The following is a 25489-nucleotide window of genomic DNA, read 5'->3' as shown; positions in this document are numbered from 1 at the left end:
AGGCTTTTGAAGCATATCTCGATCCCAGATGAATACATTAACGAAAGTTACATATGATATCCACATCACCGCACCGTAAATTGCACTTAGTCCGCAAGAACGACGCAGTGTCCTCTTCATTCCTTACGAGGCTGGGTGATGTCCTCATGCTGACCGAGGATGATACCATATTCATTGTAAGCCGCTTTGTAGACTAGGCTACGTAGGCCACATACGCCCAGGTAGTCTACGAATACAAGCACCATCCACCGATGTTGGTCTACGTAGCACTATCCAGGCCAACCAGCCTCGACCGCCTATACCTCACCAACGTGTAAGGTGGCTTCAGGTTCCGACATGTCGCCGGCCCTATCGACAGACAATTTGTCGACGAAATGACCGAGGCATCCACGAATTCCAGCAGCTCTACTATACCACATACTTCACTATACATGGACTCCTCCTCACCACGATCAGGACCGGATCCTATAACAAGTCATTACCAGCTGCTGGTGCTCACTGATCACGATGATGATGCCCTTGTTCAAGAACTGTCAAGAACTTCTTCCACACATGCGCACGGGTTCGTGAAACGTGCGCGCGTTCTTGGGACACGTATAAGCACTACATATCACCTTACCGCTTCTGGTGTTCGTAATACTCAAGTTGCGATTGGCGGCGTTACCCAACCGTAAGCAGCTGGTTATATAACACATATGTGGCAGTTCAACATATATGTGTGCGTATAAAATTTATACAAATCCTTAGCGTCATTTTGTAACGTATCGCTCCGTAAAAAAACTACGCCACAGTCATCTTCCCGCCGCATGCTTCGCATAACACCGACTCCCACGGTACGTGGGGTCTGCCAAATTTTTGTGTACTAGAATAATTTCCTAGTGACGCGTCCGAGAAAGAGCGCGCGTGCGCGTTTATGTAGACGCCACCAGGCGCCGCCACTGCGTCTTTTTCTAGTAGACCGGCCGCTGTCTCCACCGCTGCATTTAACGTTGTCCTTGTCCGCGTTTGTAGGCGTTCCTTTAGCGCCGGATTCTTTGACTGCTGCACAAAAAGGCTGCATTTACTATAGTATGGTACATGTAAAGAAATTTTGTGAAAACCACAGCAACATACTAGTATCGACAACGTCGTCTGTTAGCGTAAATGCCGCAGACCGGCGGATTCATTGCAATTCGGGACATCGCCTGCGGCAGTATCTATTCGCATTTTTAATCATCCATTTGAAGAAACCCAGCATAGGAGTATCTCTGCCTTTTTGCTTCTGTGATAAGCACAGCATTCAAATCGCATACTTATCATAAACTACAGAAAAGTGCGCAGCAACGTCTACGCTGCGTTGCTATGCCAGATAATAATATCTGGGGTTTAACGTTCCAAAACCAAGATATGATTATGAGAGACGCCGTAGTGGAGGACTCTGGAAATTTCGACCACCTGGGGTTCCTTAACGTGCACCTAAATCTAAGTACACGGGCCTCAAACATGTTCGCCTCCATCGAAAATGCAGCCTCCGCGGCCGAAATTCGATCCCGCGACCTTCGGGTCAGCAGTCGAGCACCATAACCATTAGACCACCGTGGCGGGGCGTTGCTATGATAGAAGGCGTACAAATAAATAACGGCCTCGACGGACGCATATTGATGGCAGTAAACTTTTCATACATCATTGTCGGTTACAGAAGCGCAGCTAAACAAAATTATTTCGGCATTTCCTTACCCCATTTCACGGCGTGCAATGAGACTGCATGGAAGCATCCCACATTAATTCGTCTAAGAAAAAAAAAAAGTCCTCCACCACTTTTTTTTTACAAGAACAACCACGTTGAATGTAGCGTCGCAGGGGACGCACACTATACTCGGGGACAACTTTCTGTGGCACTGAAGCGAAGGCTACAGGGCCACAATGCACGTATCCTACCGCTAATGCATGTAGTCCCACAATTGCGTCCGTAGTTTCTGCGTGAGATATATAAAATGCTCGTTCATTTTCTACATGTCGCTTTTTGAGACGGAACGCAGCGCACACAAGCGAGATATTTGTATTTCTTTTGCTTTTTACGTTGTCACTTTGCGTTTCTGCGTGCTTAAAAAAGTCGCGCCTTTTACCCGTACCTTAGACGCTAAGTAGCGTTTGCGTCGAAATGCAACGCTAGCCATCATTTTCCACGGCTTTACGAGACGCGCGCCAAACCGGAGTACTTCGCGTAGCAGTGCATGTGCAGAAAGTGGCTCAGAAGCTCCACCCCCGTAGCTTTCCCTTCACTGCCGCAGAACGTTGTCCCCGAGTATAGGCAAGCAGCCGCAAAGCGCGTCTGAACCAGTCGAAACCGGCGCGAACTGGCTCGGCGGCTAGAAAAAATCACAGCATATCCACGGAGTGAATGATGATGAGTGGGCGAAGCTGCGGAGGTTCATCGGTAAACCGTGAATCTTCCCTGAATTCTGCCCAGTACATCATCACCGACGTGAGATCGGGCGCGTTTATACTAAAGGTTCGATGAGTTATGACGACTTGCAGCTCACTTTAATTTTACATGTACGCTGTGAATTTTCATTGTTTAGAAAACATCTGGCATCTTTCGTTAAGCAGCTGGCGTCTTTTCGTTTTGCTTTAGAAACATCTGTTGTTCTTTCGTTTTGCTTTTAGAAAACATCTGGCGTCTTTCGTTGGTTTATTTCATCAATCAACGGCGTTTTGAACAAAATTTTTATTGTTTAATCACGCACACGAGAAATCTCACCAGGCACTACCTTGGAGGTAAACAATGGCTGCTAATGGGAATGAGAGACAGAAGAAGTCGGCTTTTAGCTAACACTTACACTTCTACTTCTACTAACGTTTCCTACTGGAACATGCCAATGGCTGCTAATGGGGAATGAGAGACAGAAGAATTCGGCTTTTAGTTAACGCGCACGCTGCGAATTTTTTATTGTTCAACAACGCACAGGAAAAATCTCCCACCGGCACCACCTTGGATGTCAAAGCGTAAGACTGGTTACGCACTACGACTACTACGACTACGACTACGAGGGACGAACGGGTGCCGCCTTAAGGAGCTTCGCCCCTAAAAAGCACAGCCACGCCACCAGCGGCGTCTACTGGCGTTTACTTCAACCAGCCTATTGTTCCTCCCTCACGGACGCGTCACTAGAAAATTATCCTAGTACACTATATTCTAGTACACTATAGTAGCGACGGTAACGACATTTCGGATTAGCACGTTTCGGGTAAGCTAAGACAGGGAGTCCTTGAGACGCGGTCACAGTGTGAACAAAGTCGCGAGTAACTAAAATTGCGGCTTTTACACCGCTCTTATGCAAAGTGAGTACAGGATTTACGCATTCATAAAAAAAATGAAAGTGTAGGAACGTAATGGACATTTGTTTATTGTTTCCTTGATACTTTCGGTAATTCAGAATTCGGTTAATTCAGACAATTTTTCCGGTCCCATAATATACGAATTAACGAGCTTTTCCTCTATAAATCGACATCCTCGCACAGCTGCTTCTGCAGCTCAGTTTCGGCTCTCAGCTTAATGAAGCTCAAAGCAAATATTAAGGACAGAAAGTATATGGATGTAGCTCGAATGCAAAGAAAAGGAACTGTGAATTGATTTTTGAACGCAACACATGGCGCCGATGGCATATTCGAAATTACCCGCACCGTTCAAAACAACTCGAAGCCACCCACGACTGCATATACTTATAGAACTCTTTTTCTTTCATAACACTGCTGGACAACAAGAGCACCATACAGATTCACGAGAGCGCCTCTCACAACCGTTTTATTTATTTCCAGTCTCCGCTAGCTAGGTATTATTGGTATACGCCTACAAAATCGTTTACGTACCACAAGTAGTCTTTGTGTGCCTAAGAGTGGCGGGTATACATATGCAGCTTTTCTCCTGTCATCCTCCCACAAAAAGCACGTTGTTTTATACTGATGTACGGAATAAGATGAATAGACGAAACAGGAAATCTAAAAAAATTACCGATTTAAATGTATTTAACCAGTGGCTGGAAAGCATTCCTCCAGGTAATATAAAATTATTTCAATACCAAAGCAGTTTTTGCTCCGGAATTATTAGCATCATGTTGAAACAGGCAACATAACTCAGCATAAACCCTGCACGATCACTCCAGTTTTTAAAAATGTGATAATTCACTGCTTGCTCATTAAAGTGGCTTCTTCGTTATATTATTGTCCAATGAGCTCACCGAGAAACTGCTTGAAAGACGGCTAACAACATAGTTCAACATCTTTATATATTCCTTCACCTTATCCCTTGTGATGGTTATACCATCACAAGGGATAACTCTGCGTCTTAAAACTTCACATGCGACGACGTCTACGGCGGCAGAACTCGCGGCTCTGCGCAGCGCACTAGAATTTATTGATACTGAAAGACCAAGTAAATGGGCTGTGTTTTCTGATTCAAAACCGGCGTTACAGTGCCTGCGGTCAGTTCTCCGACGAGGATGCCACGAACAGTTGACGTATGAAACCGTAAAACTTCACCACCACGTAATTCAAAAAGGCCACGATATTGACTTCCAGTGGTTACCTGGCCACTGTGGAATCAGTGGAAATGATTCCGCCGATCACGCTGCTCGCGCATCACACCAGGAAGCAAACATTGTCCCAATTCCGCTTTCAAGGACCGACGCTGCAAGGCAGATTCGACAACTGGCCCGCAGTCTCACACTTACGGAGTGGAACGCACCAAGCATCAGACATACCAGACTACATCAACTGAACCCTTCACTGCAACTCCAACCTCCATCCGGCCTTCATCGACGCGAAGCTTCGCTTCTCTATCGCCTTTGGTTGGGAGTTGCTTTTACGAAGGCATATACAACGTTAATCGGAATGACGGACAGCGCGGCGTGTGATGTTTGCGGCACCGAAGAAGACATCGAACACCTGCTGTGCCACTGCCCTCGTTTTTCCTCGGAGCGACAAGTACTGTCCAAGGCACTGCGGCGACTGGATGATAGGCCAATTTCCGTGCAGGTGCTACTACAGCACCGTCCACATCTCACGGCGGCCCACAAGGCAGTGAAAGCACTCTTGTGTTTTTTGAGAACGACGGGCTTATGCGAACGCCTCTGACTTGTGGTGCAATCCCGCACGCTGTAGTGAATGCATTGCATCTCTTCTCTCTCTCTCTATTTTTTTTCTCTTTCCTCCCTTCTATTTCTCGTCTTTCTATTCCCCTTCCCCTATCCCCCAGTGTAGGGTAGCCAACCGGAAGTGTTTCTGGTTAACCTCCCTGCCTTCTCCTTTTTTCTGTTTCCTTTCTTCCTTCCTTCACCTCACCGGTTTTTGAATTCGAAATGGTTACTCTTCTGACCTAGCACTTGCACCTCTTACTGACCAGCTAAAAAACGCCGTTCATGATTAAAATAAATTTGCTGACATCTCATTTGTAGATAATTCAAGGGCTTTTTACAGTACTGAGCACAACATTCGTAATGTGAATCAAGATTCAACAAGTACTATAGGTCATTTGGAACTATAAAAAGTACTTGCGAGACAGACACCAGGGTGCTAGTATTTACGATGCTTACTCTAAAGACAGTAAGGCTAATTTAGGCGTACGAAAGCATTCATTTGAGGCGAAGTAATTCTTTTATTTTCACTATTTATCTACCAAGGGCCGCACGCCTTCTCACTGTGTACTACGCTTTGTTCATGCAAGAATTAGCAATTCTAACAAACATCTGTGAACGGTGTTGGAAAGCTTGATGCGGATCGTTGTACATTGCGATGTTGGCGCGAGATTAACAGACTTCCAATGGTTCAAAGTAAACCTACATTTCTTTCACTCTCATTCCCGTATAGAGCATCGCGTTGTGCACTACCTATTTTTATTGGTGGTCATTCAATACCATCAACTGACGAATGTCATACCTGCGAATAAATAGTGGCGGCCACCTGAAATTATGACACCGTATCGCTCAAATTAAAGATTTATCAGATCGAACATTCATTCTTATTAAGGCCTTACACGTTCTCACTACCTCAACTGTGCCCACTCTGTTGCACGCTCATCCACTCTTACATCAACTGCTGCGTCACATGGTGAAGATTATACCTGCTGTAATCTCTTCCTGAAAACGTGATACGATTATTCGCATCCACACATTCCGCTAATGCTAAACTAATACCACACGACTTCCTGCATGCAGCGACCTTTTACATCATGACCACTGAGCCAGATTTCTTTCAGAGAATTAAACAACCAAAGTTTGTTATCCATAATTCTTAAATAATATCTAATCAACCTGCTAAACATGATTGGCGCTGCATAATAAATTCATGTAACTCAAAAGCTGAGACTAATTATGTTAAAGAGAGTGTTTGCTGTGCGGCCTTGCTATTGTGCAATATATTACCATATATACGATGAAGCGAATGCAAGCCACCACCAGCTCGCAAAGAACGAGAACGCGCCCTCGCCCGCGAGAGACAACGCCGACGCAGGTGAACACATAGTGTAGGGTTGCGCGAAAGAACAAGGACGAAGGTAAGTGGACAGGACTGTCCACTTACCTTCGTCCTTGTTCTTTCGCGCAACCCTACACTATGTGTTCACCTGTGCACCAACTAGCCCAAATGAGAGCTTTACTGCCGACGCAGGCAGCGTCTGCTAGCAAGTTTCTTGACTGAAAAAACCGACTGCTCGCGCTGCACAACCATTCACCGGCCACCCCGTATATATAGGCGAAGGATCTCGACCTCAATGTAGTGCCGGTGGGAGATTTCTCTTGTGCGTAATTGGTCAATAAAGATTCGCAGCCTGCACGTTAATAAAAGCGGACTGCGGGTCTCTGTATTTAATCTTTCTTCTGCCTCTCGTTGCCCATTAGCAGAGATTTTGCTGTGGGAAACACCGGCGCACGCTGTATACGTCTCCCCTCCGCAGGTTTCACGTTATTGGAGCTGAAACACCCTTCCCGACATGCTTCACCCCTCCCCAATTTCTTTCTTCGTTAGTTTTCTTTATAATGTGGTATCCATCGGTACACAGACGAAAATAAATATTTTCGCCGACAATTTTTTCTATCTCATTAAGCAGTGTTTTTGTAGAAAAACTCTCTGGTGCGCTGCTATTGGTGTATTGGTGGTTTTCATGTTTACTATTCACAGGTGGTCCCAATTTAGTTTTTTAGCACCTGCGTCAGTATATCTGGAGCTGCATAACATTCGTTACAAGAATAAATTGATTGCGACGGATTGATCGATCGATTGATCGATTGATTGATTGATTGATTGATTGATTGATTGATTGATTGATTGATTGATTGATTGATCGATCGATCGATTGATTGATCGTTCACCACGTAAAGTTTATTCTTATATATAGAAAATGCTTTGACTATGGCACAACTAGCAAGATGCAGCTTTTTCTTAGAAGCACATGGCAGAACTGCAAAGGACACCGACATCTAAGCACTAATATTATCTACCATAATGGGAAAACCGAAAACTGCACCAATGTTCTTATTCCTGTTGCACTGAGTTCATTTGTTATTACTGGGCATGTCCAAGCAGTGGTTTTTCAATTCGACGCAAATACGAAGCGAGTAGTGAGTAAATTGCAAAAAATTGTAATGGGAGCGAATATAAATGACTACCAGGTACTCAACAGAAAAATTCACGAATTGAACTGAATTATTTCGGTGCAGTGATATTTACTGGCGGTATTATCTAATATATTTCTCTGAGCTGTAGCCGGGGATTGCCATGAAGTAATACAAAGACGACGTCTTGTTTTGTAAGGCGCGTTAACATTGAGGCTATGTGTTGAGCAATGGGTCACAATGCTCCAGCAGGAAACGCTGAGAAATGTATAGAAGACGGCTGTCTTTTTTTACTGTTGTCACTGTAAGTATTGTGACACATGAAATTCAAACCGAGGGCAAAAGGGAACCCTTCAACCTATATAGCAAACGCATACTGCTTCCGACGTACGTGCTTGAGTAACACTTAAATCCACTACTTAAGCATAATGGCGAGAAGAATCGTAACCATACTATAGTTGATTTGAATAGTTTCAAATTAAATTTCGATACTTGCTCGATTGCAACTACCATCTGCCAAGTAGAAGCTGAATGATTAAGGCAGTAAACAAATTACAATTCAGTATTTTGCTTTGTTCGTTTCCTTATTTGTGTGCCCATATTGCATTGCGCATCCAGCACAGCAATGAATAGATTGTTGCGTTCATCGGCGCAAAACGTTGACCAGGCAAGCCGATTCTCTACCAATCATTCGGCGCGTACTTTCGTGCAAATTCAACGGGACTGCCGAATTCTCATAAACAGCGTACCTGGGTCAGTCAGCGACGTTTCCTGCGTTGCTGTGTCGATGTCCATGGCTTCCGTTTGTCGCGTGAAACTTATTTGAGTCACAGGCTTTTTGCACAAACTACTTCTCCCGCCTAATCATTCCTTTGTCGGCCCGAAAGGAAAGCGCCAGTACTTGCAACACGTAAAACTTTGTTTTGTGCGCACTTTTCCTGCCGTAAGTACACCGCACTAACGACTACTTTGCTTGAAGACAGGTGCGTTCAGGAACAAAAAAAAAAAAATCCGTCGCGAGGTACATCCAAAACGGCGTTATCAGAACGATCTTATATATGGTGACTGCGGCTGAACGGCATCTCCGCTAGCGAATGTCACGCAGCAGCATTTCACGCCTTGAACCTTGCGTCCTTGTATTGCGTCTCCGAGTGAATATCGTGCGTGTGTCGGCGTATATTGCTGATATACGACGTGTCACCTCACACGTCCTTAACGCTTCTCTTCTTATCAGAGTCAATGGATTGCCGAATACAGAGCAGGAGCACAGAAGCGGAGATAGTATGAGGCTGAGCTAGCCGGTGCTTAGCCAACAGGTTAAAAGCTCCAACGAGGAGCGCGAGAGATACATAGGAAGGGCGCCGCCTTGACCCAAATATGCTATTTTTCGAGTGCGAGCCAAGCGATAAGCATTTTAGGAGAGCTGGCGCGCACATGGTATTTGTCCAATACTGCTAAATCAGTTCTCTGGATCTGCGGGCATGTGTGTGTCTGTGTGCTTGTGTGTAGATTTCTCATTTAAATTAACCTGATTCCTCCTAGAATAAAAAAAAATCCGACTTTGCGTTGTCGCTGTAAAATTTTCAAAAACTACGAGTTTTTAGAGTATGCACATTAAAGGAGGCGATCGAAATTCAGAATTTGCATGCCTAAATGCTGTCACGGGCGAAACAAGCGAGACCTCCAGGAGTTCACGTCGTTGTTTTGTTGTAGTCCTATGTACATGACACACACCCAATGCAGGCAATTGACCGAGTAGTGGGTGAATTGGTCGAATATGTTCCGTATTGTATAATTTTTAGATGCGTTAGTTAATTAATCATTGATTTGAAATGCCAATTATTAGTAATAAAATATTTAATGCCCGCAGAATTTAGCAAGAGAATATTTTAGTCGCAATGATATATTCCTGAATGGCAAAAACATCCCTGCGGCTGTATCCCAGAGCAGTGGCGCCAAAGGAAAGAAGAACGGGTTATGATAATTCCAGGCTCAGCTTTCGAAGAGATGGTAGTGGTATTCTTTTCCTTCATGTATTAAACCGGCGACAAGATATAAAGGAATGACCAATCGTTTCCTCCTGATTCTTTGCCGCAACCAGACAAGAAAGTGTTTACCTCTTCTTTTACGCCCACATATGTACCTGCCACGGTGGATGACTAATGTATGATGGCATATGGCATTACTCGCTCTTCTAAAGAAGCATCGTCTCTATGCTGTATATAAGCGTAAAATGAAATGAAAAAAAAAAGGTTTACTATACACGATTTTTTGCAGTGGCGCATGGCGCGGCCATATTTGATCACGGGTTTTTCGGCTGACCTTGAGGTCTGACCACACGTACGCGTTGCAGCACGTCAGCGCGTGGCGTTTACACTAGGTGCCGCGCCCTTTCCCTATGAAGGGAGAGGGCGAGCGGCTGCACGAAGCTGCGCGCCCTCTCTCTCCATAGGGAGAGGGCGCGAAGCGGAGCCTACAAGCCACGCGCTGACGCGCTGCAACGCGTCCGTGTGGTCAGGCCTTTGTAGGCCAGCGAAGAGGCTGCGGCCGTACCACACAAGCTACGTGCAGTAGGGTGTAAACGAGTCACATGCTTGCGCGACAAAACATAGTCCTATATATAATTGTCTAAAAGTTAATGAGAGCAGCCTTTTGGGCAATTTGGTAATTCATAACTTCAGCACGAATGCGCAACGAAAAAAACACGGACAAAGAAGACACAGGCGCTGGGTGAAGCCTAAAAGTTGACAAGGTCGAGACATTTGTGCTTGTTTGGTCCTTACTATTGGGATACCTGATGTGTCTATTCTGCTTCGCATTTACCTTATGTGCGTCTAATTCCTGTGCCAACAACCGCCACTACGTGCGGCTATAGACACATCAAGATGGCGGAACACATTCATACGCGACCGCCTGTTTCGAACCGAACATGCGCTTGCTAACTGGTCACTGTCCTGACAGAAAAAAATAACTGGCGAAATCGACTGTCGCTTTTAGTTATCACAACGCTGGGAAGCGGGAACCGGAACCTATGAACCGGGACGTGCTGTCTTCGTCCTCTTCATCTTCTGCTTCGCTCCCAGAATTGATTTGTCCGGCGTGGGATGCAATAACTCCGATGGGCGAGAGAACGAGTACACAGAGAGAGAGAGAGATAAAGAAAGGGAGTTGAGAGACAAAGAATGACCTATCAACATATAGAAAGAGAGAAAGAAAGGGAAGAAAGACAGAAAAGGTGAGAAAGCCAGCGAAAGAAATAGACGGGGAGGGAAAGAGATAGTAACGCACACAAAGAGATGTAGAAAAAAGAAAGGGAAGAAGGAATAAACAAAAAATAAAGAGAAACAAACACTTCCTTTAAGCTTGGCACCACTAGTGCGAAGACGCCTTAACCCCTTAAGGGCTTATGACGACCTAAGCTCGTCATGAGCAGTCGCCACTTTTTAAATGCGAATGCATTTCTTAGTCGGGCTATATAAGGCATCCGGCGTTGTCCGCCCGCCGGCAGGTGTTATCTCTCCGCTCTCACTCCCTCTCCCATAGCAACAGCTGCGGGCGCGCGCGCTTATCCTCGCCCCTAGCAACCGGAGCATGTGGTGCGAGAGAGTGTAGGGGAGGGTAGGTGCAGTGCTTCGCCGCTCCTTCTCTCGCCATTCGCTCTCTCTACTCCCTGCGCCATACTCTCCCGTCCGCTCGCGCCTCACTCTCGACCGTTCGCTGGCTGGGGGCCTCTCAAGGCGATGCAGAAGTCGGTGAAGGCGAATGTCTGACGGCAACGGTACGGAGTCTTTGTGGTGACCGTGTACCTCGCGCCCAACCTCACTCGTGACGCCGTTGCCGTGCAACTGGACGCGGCTATGGAAAGTGTGTGTGTGTGCGCTCCAAAGTATCTGAACCCGTCGTCTTGGTTGGTGACTCTAACGTGGACGTGACAAAGAAGAGCGGCGAGTGGTTGGTGGAGTACATGCGGACAAAGTACTCTATGCAGTGTGCCTCCGCCGAGTCCGACAAGTGTCCGACTACCATTCACGGAACTTGCATTGATCTCGCCTTTACCCGAAACTGTGACGTGCGCATGCTTCTCAAATACCCTTTGACTGTACACTTTGGCGACCACAAGGCTGAGATTATGGCCGTCAGGTACAATGACAACACAAACACGTGCTGATGAATGTGTAAATAAATGGTTACGGTACAAATCCTCGTCTCGTCATTATTTACGCTGTAGTGAGGAAGAGGAAGAAGAGCTTCCGCGTCTGTTGTTGCTGTGCACGCGATCTACCTTCGGGTTCTGCCGGTGCTATACCTCGACTGTTTAAGACGTCGCCGTCGCACAATAAATCGTCGTACGACATATGGTGGAGGGCAGTTCGCGTGGCGCTCCATGTCGAAGAACGAAGTTCCGCAATATGAAGAATGCGACTTCGCGCGAAGTAGCGGCTGGAAGTGCTGCGGTCTCGGCGTAGCGCGTGATGTGATCGACTCCTACAATTATCCATCGGTTACCCGAGGAGCTGCAGGGAAGAGGACCATATAGGTCTATGCCGACGCGATCAAAGGGACGAGCCGGACAGGGCAGCGGTTGTAGCTCGCCAGTAGGCCGCTGGTGAACTTTTCGTCGTTGACATGCTGTACAAGCTCGAACGTACTGGCGGACGAAGCGATACATTCCGGCCCAGTAGAAGCGTTGTCATAGCCGAGTATACGTCTTCAGCTCACCGGCGTGACCGTTATGAGGGGCAGCATGAAAATATTCGCATATTTCAGAACGCATGTGCCGGGGAATCACTAGTAGCCACTTGCGACCGTCGGGTAAATAGTTGCGCCGGTAAAGGATGCTGTCATGCACAGCAAAGTGAGCGGCTTGGCGACGAAGTGTTCGAGAAGAGGGTGTAGTGTTTGGGTCGGCGAGGAAGTTTATTATAGCTGAAAGGGATGGATCCTTTCGCTGCTCGACGGGCATGTTAGCGACGTTGATGGGGGACACGGATGCAAAGGACATTGATGCGGAGGCCACATCGACAGGTATCGGTGATCGGGAAAGCGCATCGGCGTCAGAGTGCTTCCTGCCCGATCAGTAGACAACACGGATGTCGTGTTCTTGTAAGCGAAGCGCCCAACGCCCGAGCCGTCCTGACGGATCTTTTAACGAGGACAGCCAGCAAAGGGCGTGGTGGTCGGTAACAACGTCGAAAGGGCGACCGTAGAGGTATGGACGAAATTTGACGAGAGCCCAAATGATGGCTAAACATTCCTTTTCTGTGACGGAGTAGTTCCTTTCTGCCTTCGTTAAAGTGCGACTGGCATACGCCACAACGTACTCGTCGTAGCCGTCTTTCCGTTGCGTTAGGACTGCACCAAGTCCGATGCCGCTGGCGTCCGTGTGTATTTCTGTAGGGGCTGTGGGATCGTAATGACGAAGGATCGGTGGCGAAATTAGTAGGCGACGTAGTTGCTCGAAGGCTTCATCACACGAGGTTGACCACGCGGATATGCCGTTGCTTGCGGTAAGCAAATTGGTCAGTGGCGCGATGATGCTTGCAAAATTGCGCACAAAACGCCGAAAATAAGAGCAGAGCCCTATGAAGCTGCGGAGTGCCTTAAGAGTAGTGGGCTTGGGGAACTCTGCGACCGCGCGAAGCTTGGCGGGATCAGGAAGAACACCATCCTTTGATACAACGTGCCCTAATATTGTTAACTGACGGGCAGCAAAACGGCACTTTTTGATGTTCAGTTGGAGGCCTGCAGAGGAGAGGCAGGTCAGTATCTCACCCAAGCGAATGAGGTGCGTTGGAAAATCGGCCGAAAACACGACGATGTCATCAAGATAACAGAGGCATGTTTTCCACTTGTAGTTGCGAAGGATTGTATCCATCATACGCTCGAAGGTTGCGGGCGCGTTGCACAGGCCGAAAGGCATGACGGTAAATTCGTACAAACCGTCAGGCGTGACGAAAGCTGTCTTTTCGCAGTCATATTCAGCCATGGGCACTTGCCAATAACCCGAGCGAAGATCCAGAGACGAGAAGTACTCTGCGCCTTGCAAACAGTCGAGGGCATCATCTATCCGAGGCAGCGGATAGACATCTTTGCGAGTGATCTTATTCAGCCGACGATAATCCACACAGAAGCGGATTGACCCGTCCTTCTTGCGTACTAGCACCACAGGAGACGCCCAAGGACTGTGGGAGGGGCGAATGACGCCACGCTGCAGCATATCGTCGACTTGCTCGCTAATTACCCGTCGTTCCGCTGCCGACACGCGGTATGGGCGCTGACGTAATGGAGAGTGGGATCCAGTGTGGATGCTGTGAGTGATGCTCGCCGTACGTCCCAAGGATGGTTGGTCGCAATCAAACGATGAACGAAACTTTTCAAGCAGGGCGAGGACTTCTCGGCGGTATGAATTCGGCAGATCGGCGTCCAAGGCGGCTTCAAGAACGTCTGACGACGGCGAAGACAGTGATGGTGAGGTGCAATGCTCGGAGGAAGTAAGGGCGTCGAGCTGATAACAGGGCGTGTCGTCAGAAGTCTCAAGAATGTGAATTGGGTCAATGGGCTGAACACGACCTAGTGATTCTCCGCGCAGTAAGGTTACGGGGTGTTTAAACGGATTGCAGACAAGCATAGATGATAATCCGGATTCAGTGGCGAGAACGGCAAACGGGAGAGGTAGAGCCTTCCGACGCAGAAAAATAGGCGACGGCGTAAAGAGTACGGTGGCGTCGGTCACGGCGGAGCAAGATACGGGCACAAGGACCGACATTTCGGGCGGTACTTCCGTGTTGGATACAACAGTGAGCTTTGCGGCTTTAGTTGCAGAAGGGTCGGGCAGTACGGATCCAGAGAATGGGAAAAGCGCCACTTCGGCTCTGGCGCAGTCTATTATGGCCCGATGTTGCGACAAGAAATCCCAACCGAGGATGAGTTCATGGGAGCATGAAGAGAGCACGAAAAGTTCGACAACGTATACAGCGCCGTCAATGACCACTCTCGCGGTGCACGCAGCATGCGGTGCTACATGCTGTGTACTTGCTGTGCGCAGTAGCATGCCAGATAGCGGCGTGGTGACCTTATTCAGTTTTCTACAAAGCTTCTCGTCGATGACAGAAACGGCAGCCCCAGTATCAATAAGCGCTATTGCTGCAGTTCCTTCAACTATAACGTCCAATAAATTGCGCGGCGACTGTGCAGGCCTTGTAGAAGTCGCGAAGCTTGCAGTTCGTGCCTGCGGAACTGCAGCAGCTAGTTTCCCTCGCTGGGCGACTGGCGACGACGTAAGGGCGAAGGCGAGCGACGACGTGGGGAGGGTGATCGATGGTTGGCGAAAGTACGTCGAGGTAGCGGCGAAAAGTGTGGGTTGGAACGCATGGCATTACCGGTATCATCATTCGAGTAGCCGTATCCAGATACTGCAACAGTTGGATGAGCAGAAGGCATGCGACGACTGCAGAAGCGTGCGACGTGGCCGGCGAAACCGCAAGCGAAGCATATGGGTCGGTTGTCACGTGTGCGCCAGGGGTTCTGAAAATGGCTTCGAGGTGGAACTTGGGGCGACAAAGGAGGGGGAGATGTTCGTGGTCGCATCGCGGCAGGAAATGCGACGGTTTGATGCGCAGGTCGCGCTGCGACTGCAGCATAAATCAGAGGTGCAGCTACGGGAGCGAATGGTTGAGCCAAAGGTAGCGACTCGGCAAGCTCCTCGCGGATGGCCCTTCTGATGGGATCAGCCAAAGGTGTGGCAGGCTGTACAGGGCGATCTCCTAGCGGAAGCATGGACAGTTGGCGCGCCACCTCTTCACGAATGAAGTCCTTAATCTTGCCGAAGAGGGACATTTCGGACGCCGGGTTGGCGGCAAGCGTGAGACCCGAGAGCGAGTTGGCAGGTGCAACAGCGCTGCGCGCAAGGACCCTTTGTCGACGCAACTCATCGAAGCTCTGGCAAAGGGTGACGATGGCCGCGACAGAAGTAGGGTTTCGCGCAAGAAGCATCTGGAATGCGTCGTCTTCGATGCCTTTGAGGACATGCTTCACTTGGTCCTCTTCGCTCATCGAGGAATCGACGCGGGCACAAAGGTCCACGACATCCTCTATGTAGCTGGTGTACGTCTCACCAGGCAGTTGAGCGCGCTGGCGTAGACGTTGCTCAGCGCGGAGCTTTCTCAAGGTGGGGCGGCCGAAGACTTCCGTGAATGCTGTCTTGAAAGCGGTCCAGGTCTGTAATTGACGCTCATGATTGTGGAACCAGAGGTTCGCAACGTCAGCGAGATAGAAGATGACCGCACGTAGTTTGGCCGGGTCATCCCATTTGTTGTGCTCGCTGACGCGCTCATAGATGGAAAGCCAGTCTTCTACATCAGTCTCACCTGCGGCGCTAAAGACTGGAGGGTCGCGTTGCCGCTGGACGGCGCCGCAGCTGGTGGAAGGGGCGGCGGCTTCAGGCTGATTATCAACAGCGTCGGTCATAGTGCTTGAAACAGCTGGCAACGTTCGGCTGCGAAGTTCCAGGTTGAGGCCAGGGATTCCAGCAACCTCCACCAGATGTCGTACGACGATTTATTGTGCGACGGCGACGTCTTAAACAGTCGAGGTATAACACCGGCAGAACCCGAAGGTAGATCGCGTGCACAGCAACAACAGACGCGGAAGCTCTTCTTCCTCTTCCTCACTACAACGCCATTAAAATTACTACGCCGTGTACTCTCGGCGCAAGAAATGCATTCGCATTTCCTCACGATTCCCTTCTGGGAGGTGGGGGCATTTTTTTGCTTATGACGACCTGTGGTTGTCTTGGGTTTTCCGCAATGTTCCAAGAGGCTTTTGACGAGCCCAGCTCGGCAAATGGTGCGTTTCTATTTACAACACAGATGGCAGCACGGGTTCCGTCAGTGGTGCTTTTGTTGAATGAGCGTTTGCGCACTTGTTGGCGGGACGCGCGCCTTGTGTTTCCCTTGCGTCATATGGGTTTTTGACGAGCCCAGCTCGAGAAATGGTGCTTTTCTATTTACACCATAGATGGCAGCATGGGTTTCGTCATTGGCGCTTTTGTTGAATGAGCGTTTGCGCAACAGTTGGCGGAATGCGCACGTTGTGTTTCTCGCGCGTTTTATAAACAAACATGGCCACATGTTGACGGAAATGTCAAAAACATCCGCAAGGAAACCAGGATCTGGTGCAGGTGGTGCGAGAAGGCTCTCTGCGCAGTGCCGTGCTTCGAACACTATCACACTAAGTGAACTGTCAAGGAATAGGGCATTTTGTGCGCGGCAATTCAATTCCAACCTTTACTTTCTAGAGTTGCAGAAATTTTTTGCAGAATACACCTCAAATGCCCCATGTATTATAAAGTAGTACATGATGGAGCGAAGAATGGTCAATAAAACATTATTATCTGCCGAAAAAAGTTTTCGCAAATATTTTTTTGTTTTGAAAACATTTGGCAATTTTGGAACATATTTTTTTGTTAAATGAACCCTTAAGGGCGCCTTAAATTTTTTTATTGAGATCAGTTGGTCGATCAGCGACGCTTGCGAAGACTTGTCTACGAGGATTTGAGAGTAGCTCTTGGAAACAGCATAAAACAGCGACGAACACATTGCTCTCGAACTTACGCGCCACAAAGTGCGCAACGAAGATGTGGTAATTGCTAGCCCAGGTGAAAATGTGTAACTGGGAATCCAACTGGTTTCAACTGGTATCAACTGGGATCAACTGGTTCCAGTTGGGAAACAACTGGTCCCAGTTGATCCCAGTTGCAACTGGTTCCAGTTAGCCGCTGGTCCCAGTTACAACTCAACTGGTCCCAGTTGATTCCAGTTGCAACTGGTTCCAGTTAGCAACTGGTCCCATTTACAACAGTTGGTCCCAGTTGATTCCAGTTGCAACTGGTTCCAGTTAGCAGCTAGTCCCAGTTACAACTCAACTGGCCACCAACGGGAACCATGACCAGTTGAACTGGAAGCAAGTGGTCCCAGTTGTGCCTCTGTCAAGACACAAATTTATATCTGTTCCTATACATGTGCCAATACATCTTTGACTTATACAGTGTGTAAAATTTATATGTACAATTCATAAATAGCAATTCGTTTACTAATTGGGAGAAACTTTCATAATTTTGTGACAATTATGTGGAAATAGGTGCACATTGAGATCTGATTCTTCAGGTTCTATTTCATGTTTGAAAGAAAAAAAGCATATGACTAATTAGATGAACAGCACAAAATGTTTATTCATCTAAGTACATTTATACGAAAGAACATGAACAGGGGTTATATGATTAAATTTCCCATATAAAAATATACAAGGCAAAAGAGACAGGGCTTAAGTACAATATTGAGAACAGCAGTGCAAGAGTTGGTCACTGGGTTGACCTGGAAAATGTGCAAATCCCTTTGAAATGGTCCCCAAACTATGGTATTTTTTTACTGCTATGATACTGATGTGAAAACATTTTTTTACTGATGTGAGAGTGGCACAAGCTATTAACAAAGCAGGCTCACTGGTTCTGAATAACATCCACTTAAGAAGTTTATTATTGTTCAAGTTCCATGCTGCAGTGGCATACTTGAGGGGAAACAGTGAAGGTGCAAAAATTGCAATGCATTTTCTAAGCATGTAGCTTGGTTTTAATGTTACCGCTTTTGCAAATTTATTCTGTGTTAATTCTAAGGAGAATATTATTTAACATTTATGGTCAGTGACATATTCATTTTGCAGGCAGCAACTATATCAACAATCACTCAGTTTTCTATGTTGACCTCGTAAAAGCCACAATAATATAGGGCTGAAATAAACTTGCAAAGCAAAATCACTTCATGTTTTTGAAGTAATGTTCTTAACTGCCATGAACATAAAAAGAAAAATAGATCCATGACAGATACTCAGCATATACAAGAGGTAATAGCATCTCGCAAACAGCCTGGCAACAAAGTAGTCTCTCTCATATCATGCTCTATACACAAACATCCAGATCACTAATGTAAACATTGTTCAGGGAAGATCACAGGAAATCTCAGAGCCAGAGAATACATCAAGTTGATCACATCAATGTCAAAAAGTACTGCAGTGTGATGTTGCTGACCTGCATATGGTATTTAACGTTGTACTAAGGGATGTTTTCAGAAACTTTCATTAGTAACATTGAAAGATACCAGAGGAAGTAACAATCACTTCTTGTTAATGTTCAATTTATACACAGGAAGTGAAGAACACGATCATCTTAAGTTGTAAATGTGGACTTGTAGCTAGTTGAAACCCTGCTGAATACTAAGTGCGACAAAATCTACTTGGTGCACAACCCTTAAATTTTCTATAGCTAACATGAGTGGTGGTTGTTAGTGTGCCGAATCCACCCTGACCCTGTTCCTTTGTCACATTTGTCAAGGTTAAACTCTGAAGCATTGCAGTAAGTCAACCAAGAAAGAAGTGAAGTGCACTGCTACGGGCATGGCCACAAATGAGGCAAATATTTTGACATGGTTGCGATGGTGAAGTTTGCAGAACACAAGCTCATACAAATGAAAACTCTTTAATGGGCGAACTTGTGCCCAGGAAATCAATAGTCAAAGTACAAGCAATACGCCCTTTACACTGACAGCGGCGATCAGTCGTCGGCCGTCGATAATCTGATCAACCGTAAAGCACGCCGGCATTTATACATGTGGCATCGAACAATCCAGCGTTATCGTTGGTCGCCACGTTAGTTCCAGAATAAACTCTACTGTTTGAGTTGGCTGCACAGTTTTATCAGAACAATCTAAAATAATCGGCAATGTTCGACACGCCGGCATGGCATGCACAAGGCAGTAGTTACATGTGTAACGGGTCAGTTACATGAAACTCGCACTCTAGTGCATTCACACTTGTGGAGAAAAAGTGTAGCAAGGCACCTTTAGAATAATTTTATAAAAAGCAAACTAAAGAAAAATTCAGTTAATATTTTTCATGGGAAACGATTAGCAAGATTGCAAAAAAACTGCCTACCATCACATTCAATCCAAAGGCATGGAGTTGCCTTACAGTCAATCTCTATGACCTTCTCAGCTGCCCACTTCTGAACACATGAAATGTGTGTTGTGCCAAAACAGAGAGAACTTACACAGCGCTTAGATACAAAGTAAGTTCTCTTTCTGTCATGGCAGCTCACTGACACGATATGCTCTATCTTAGCATGTGTAATATCTGCCAGTCGTACAGCTGTGCAGTTAGTTTTCTGAGGCTTTTGATATTGTTCACTGTGGAACACGCGCCCAGAGATGCGAACCCTGTCATATTCTTCAACAGGGCCTATGATTTGCTGGGGGACTTGTGCCTCAATTATTCTACAGAGAGACACACTGACAGCCCTTGGTTTTCCCAAAAGGGCCAGCGACTCTTCTTCGGTGCGCAAATCACAACTCAAAAAATGCTTAACTTGCTGACTTGCATCTGCCTTGAGTGCACAGACTTTGCTGGCCATAAGCACTCTACTCATTACTTGATGAAGCTCTCCCTTTGCGGAAGTAATCAGCTTCTTAATTTTGCCTAATCCTGCTTCAAAGACAAAGCAAGAATGTGCCCAAAGTGGCCCTTGCATTGTAGCACTTTTTGCAAGGTGCAGCAATAAATGCACATTCGAAGTCATTTCCTTTTTGGAATAAAGGAACTGAAGTTGAACGACAAATTGCACAAGACACTCTGTGCTATCACTTATGTCTTTGGTAGAGACAGTATCTCCAAGTAGGAGATACACTGCTTTTACCAGCAAGCTGAAGTGTTTCTGGTACTTGTCAGGCAAAATTCCATCAACACAAGCGAGGCTGAAATATAACAGCCACTGCTGCCACTCGCTTGCCTTCCAAAACTTCCTCAATTGGACAGATCTCGGCAGGCGTGTGATGCATTGAGGCGGGTTTATGGCACATAGCTTTTCATCAATTCTCCTAATGAAATTTGGTGATCCTATGTAATATGGAGTACCAACACCACACAACCACAACTCCATGAACTGGCGTGTCACGCCGAGCAAAACAGCATGCATGTAATCGGCTGTGAAGCCCCACACAATGTCAAACCCGACCAAATTAATTAATGGGGACGGCCCCTTCACTCCCCGAACATTCACTCCAGTTCTGTTCGCTTCATCCATGTCTTCAGTCATCCCTTCTTTAGTCCTGTCGGGTGGAGCTTCAGCGCTTACGGGGTACTTCACTGTTCCTGCCAAATAAATATGACAGAAACAAATTAAGCACAAAACTGAAGAGGGTTAGCAAAAAAACTTTTGCTGCAATGAATAGTAGATATTTTAACTGGTATTAGTATTCCTGCAAATGTGAGGAACTCCCGACAGCTGCAATAATGCATGCAGATGTGAAGTAAGTTTTCAAAAAGTTCGTACAAGTACAACAAGAAGGCTGGCATGTCATGAATGCACATTGGCCGTTACTGTGGAACAATTACTTTGCAAAAAGAATGCAGTATCCAAATTGCAGTGGCAAAGGTGTGATGGTGAAGCTCATATGTGCACAGATTAAAATGTAGTCAGCCAGATATTTTTTTATACAAGTGAGTTTTCTTACCTTCGATGCACTTGCAGGGTGCAAACACCAGCCACACCCAAAGTATCCATTATACTGGACTGTGTTCTGCATCAGAGCCCTGGCTGGAGCGTCAGCCACAGCAGTGAAACAATAGACCTGTAGAGTAAAAAAAAGAAAATAGTCTTTATGTAAAAATGGGACAGTGTTACAGTGGTTGTTAAACGGTGCACCTTCGATCACAATTGAGCCTGGATGGGATAAAATTTCTCGGTCCAGATTGCCTGCTTTGTGCAAGTTGTGGAATGGGGCCAATGGTGCTCCAGAATGTCAGTCTGAACCGGGCGCAATTGCGAATTCAGGTGGCTGTGTGAGAGTGGTATTACACTCGACTCAAAACGCCTATGTGTTGACAATTGATCCTTTAAAAGCAGTACCATTATTTGTTATAATGTAATTTAAGAACGGAAATACGGTTAAATTAGGCAACTCTCCTTAAAAGTTAAAAATATTTTGCATGTTGGTGAGTTTTCGACGTGTTATATAGCAGTCAAATTAGATTATAAGAATGGCATTTTCAAGAAGAAAAAAAGCAACTGTCGCAACAAGTTTCTATTTTGACTTTTTTTACTGTTAAAAATATATTTTTTTCAGTTTTTGGTTATGGAATATTGTGAAGGGTGATAACGTGCTTTTACGTTTTCTAGAAGGAGATTACAAAAAGAAGAGTGACTCACTTTTGAGTGAAAGGTCTCTCCATCACATGTCCACTCAATCCCACTATCGGCGAGCGAGTCAATTTGCTTGGCAAATGCCTCTAACACCAATGTCATATCAGGATGACTCTGTCCGTACCACAGCGTTGCAACCGTGACATTTTTCGATCGCAATCCTGGTGGCAACTCATTAATTATAGTCTGGACGGGCCATATCAAGAACTTAGAAGAGTTGAACACAGGACTCCCATCCGAGTTTATCGTCAAGGTTATGTCCATTGGCCCAAGACAGGCATCCTTGCGTTGGTGCCGATACAAACTTCCGTCGGTAAAGTCTGTCATAGAGGCGGCCTCTGAACGATCCGAAAGTGCATCTAAGGAGTTCTTCAATGACCTGGAAATCTCTTTAGATGGTAGAATCGAAGAAAGCTGCTGCCCCATGGGAAGAGTCACAAAAAAACTTCCTTGCGCCGTAAGGATGTCTCCAGTGTACAGTTTTTCGCATTGTGTACATGTTGCCTTCACATCTTTTCTTTTCTGGGGGTCCCCGTCACATTCGCCAAGAAGGCACAGGCAATTGGGGCAATAGAAATGAAAGCCCATGCTTTCAGTGGAGACTCCGGCGAATTTCTTGAAAAGAAATTTTGTGTCAGGGAGATCGTTTCTTTTCATTAAAAAACTGACTAGCTTCATGAGGTGTTCCACTTGTGTCCACGCAAGACCAAAGTTTACAGCAAAGTCCATGACTAGGGTCACGACGTCTTCAGCAGAGAAATCAGAGCAGAAGCAGCCTTCAGCTTCACCATCATCTTCATTTGCGTTCTGTGATCCTTCCTCATCGACGCTCGGTCCTAACTCCTCACACTCGTCGACTTCCCCGTTTGACCAGACGTGAACTGGCGAATTACCAGCTGGTTCGTCTGCAGCAGGACCGCCATCTGACATCACGCTTTCCGCTTGGCTAGTGTTAGCCGCGAGGCGAGATGCCCTGTACCGCGTTGATCTCGGCAGCTCATTCCCATCAAAGGATGGCTCTAAATAGAGCTTGCGCCGTTTAGGCGTCCTGGACATGTCAGAGGTACAGGATATACACTTCGCACTGCGCGATTAACACCGCTATCTAATTTAAAGAAAATACAAAGCGAGCGCTTGATCGTGTGAAAATCTCGGTCCACAAAACCAAACAAGAAACGACTTGAGATCTGGATTCGATCGGCTATACAGCGGCTAAATGATAAAAGCGAATAGATGATGATGTATTTTTTATTTGCTTACCCAGCACCAAATTTTGTGTTAAAGGTTTTCATTCATATAGGTCACTTTTTTGAACATAATGCTCTTCATGCATAATCAGGTTGTGCGCGTATAAATTTAGGCCAGGGAGGCAGCCTTGACTTGACTGGTAAGTGGCTCGGTCGGCTGGCTATGCATGGCTGAGCTTAGCCAAGCTGAGCACAATCCACACCGTGCTTTATGTAAGTGGCCCGCGTGCAGCACGTATATAGCACGTTGTATATCCAATTTGGTTCGCTATGTACGCACTAGTTCGCTTTCTAGATAACGACCACGCACATGACACTCGCCGGTACGTTGTGCCAGTGGACGATATCCGCGATTTTCATCCGAAGCACGAGACAGACTTTGACGGCAAGGCAGTGTATGTTGTGCACTGGGTGGACAATGTAGACAACGACAACACGGGTGATTATACAGCGCAGATACTTCGACTTGGTGGTAAGTGCATTCATCTACCCTGATCGATGAGTTAATCTAATATCCGCACCTGCACTTTCAGCCACAGAGAAAGAAGCTCGCGAATCGCCGAAAAGAATCCCGATCCCTAAAATGATGTTTCATCAAAACTTGGACGATGACGAAGCTGTGGCCAAGAAGGCCACTGTACGTGCACTTGTCCATTCGCAAACCTTTTTTTCAGTCTTTTCTCTCTCTTTTTTTTATTAGGGCTGATTTATAAGCTAGGCATTATTTAAAAATATTTGGAGCATGTGTATTGTTCCAAAATTTGCAGGCAGCAAGAAACAAAAGAACAGCTTTCAACCGGGCTGCAGCAAAGAAAGACCGGTACGAGCAGATTCTGAAAAAACAGATGAGCCACGCTCTCGGAAAAAACTCGGAACAAACTGTGAGCATATACTAGGAAATACGTGTTGTTTTCTCAAACTTTTCTTTTTTTCACTGTGGCATCAAAAATATTATTTACGCAGCAAAAAAGGCGACAAGTTCATCATCAAGCTCAGATGACTCTCTCGTATCCAGCTCAGAAGTAAAAGAAGAAAAGAAAAAAAAACCAAACTTCGGAAAGAGAGATGCAAGAAGCTGCGACAGGATAATATGTTCCTGCAAGAACAAGTTAGATCACAGCAGGTGCTATTAAATTCAAAATTCCTGAGGTGTAAGTACAATAGTTATATATGTTTTTCCTTTATAGTTCATAAACTCGGATAGTTCATTATATGTTTATAACAATCTCTTCATTCCATAGCTAGTGAGCATTTGTTAAACGTTTTGACAGTTGAAGACCTGCAGCACCGCAGAGAGCCTGGCGTTGAAAGCTCACCTGTACAAGCTACAAAAGAGACGGCAAAGGCCACAAGCAACCTAGGTGCATATCGATTTTTGCTTTTAAATATATTTAGTGTTATTTGTTTCATACTATGCAGAATTATCAACAATCACCTGATGTGTATATAGCGTAACCGTACTCCTTGAGCTAGAGTACTTAAGTGGCATTGATTTCTCGCATGAGGAATAAAGATGTATAATCGGTTAGTTAATAATCACTAATTATTTTTTCAAGTTTAGTTTAAAACACTTTGCAATATACTAATTGCAGCCCAGTGAGTCAACAAAGCATTTCTGTGTGGAAGAAATTCAAAGGATCGTGCATATTTCATGACTTGAGCCATGAGCCTTGCTGTGAAATGCACTGTTGTTCCACTTACTTCCTCAGCAAATGGCATTTTACACAATGAAGCACAAAAGTAACTGGAATGTCTATGTATTGTGTCCCACACTTCATTAATTGCATGCAATACTAGTAATTAGAGAATTGGCAACTTCTTGTAGATTGGTCTTTTGTGTATTTGAATTCTTATCCAAAAATATGTCCGCTTTTTTTTACGAAGTCAGCTCAATGACTAAACTCTATTCCTCTTCTTACAGTTGCAAATTTGTGTGAAAGCTGTCTGTCTTGCAAACAGATCTTATTTATTTTGCATGCATAGATGAAGTAAAATGTTGCATGTAAAAAATTGAAAGGGGCTACATCATTTTTTCAATACAGCCCTTGGAACTGGTTTGCCAATTGAAAAAGATGAAGAAATGGCCATGCGAGACACAACACCCATGGCACCAAGTAAGTTAGGAGATGTGTGTTGCTATGCTCGTGAGATCTAAATTCTGGCATTTTCATACTTACAGCTGCTGGCAGTCTGCGCTCAAGAAGTCCCATTGATGGTAAGGCTTTATTTGTATTGCCTTTCTTACGTGTAATAATTACAATATGAATGATTTTTTTGCAGACCTCTCAGAAGAACCTGCTACATTGATGACTGGTGAGTTGCTGGCTTGCTTATGTGTAGTATTTGTTGTAAAACATGCAGTTTTGCTCTTTCTGTGTGCAGCAAGTGGACCTGATGACCTGTCTACTACA

At 45.9% G+C, this 25489-nt stretch overlaps 3 protein-coding genes across 3 annotated transcripts in view; 1 reads left to right on the top strand and 2 right to left on the bottom strand.

Moving 5' to 3' along the window:
- Positions 1-8381, bottom strand: part of LOC119377310 (uncharacterized) — an 88672-nt gene extending 80291 nt beyond the window's left edge. Inside the window, exon 1 of the mRNA XM_049411570.1 lies at positions 8336-8381. Coding sequence (XP_049267527.1) covers positions 8336-8381 — 46 coding nt within the window. The remainder of the gene's footprint in view (positions 1-8335) is intronic.
- Positions 8382-15732: 7351 nt separating this feature from the next.
- Positions 15733-21916, bottom strand: LOC119377309 (uncharacterized). Its single transcript, XM_049411569.1, has 4 exons — positions 21838-21916; positions 21154-21259; positions 19605-20819; positions 15733-15803 (listed from the first exon to the last, which is right to left on the bottom strand). The coding sequence occupies exons 2-4, from the start codon at positions 21212-21214 to the stop codon at positions 15733-15735; spliced, it is 1347 nt and encodes a 448-aa protein (XP_049267526.1). The 5' UTR covers positions 21215-21259; positions 21838-21916.
- A 1360-nt stretch (positions 21917-23276) lies between these two features.
- On the top strand, positions 23277-23974 carry LOC119377308 (BEN domain-containing protein 5-like). The gene is made up of 3 exons (XM_037646841.2): positions 23277-23550; positions 23612-23715; positions 23846-23974. The coding sequence occupies exons 1-3, from the start codon at positions 23349-23351 to the stop codon at positions 23972-23974; spliced, it is 435 nt and encodes a 144-aa protein (XP_037502769.1). The 5' UTR covers positions 23277-23348.
- The last annotated feature ends 1515 nt before the right edge of the window (positions 23975-25489 follow it).

The sequence above is a fragment of the Rhipicephalus sanguineus genome, unplaced genomic scaffold (assembly GCF_013339695.2).
Source record: "Rhipicephalus sanguineus isolate Rsan-2018 unplaced genomic scaffold, BIME_Rsan_1.4 Seq4304, whole genome shotgun sequence".
Taxonomy (NCBI): domain Eukaryota; kingdom Metazoa; phylum Arthropoda; class Arachnida; order Ixodida; family Ixodidae; genus Rhipicephalus; species Rhipicephalus sanguineus.
The sequence above is the reverse complement of the archived record's forward strand: the minus strand, read 5'-3'. Positions and strand labels throughout refer to the sequence as shown.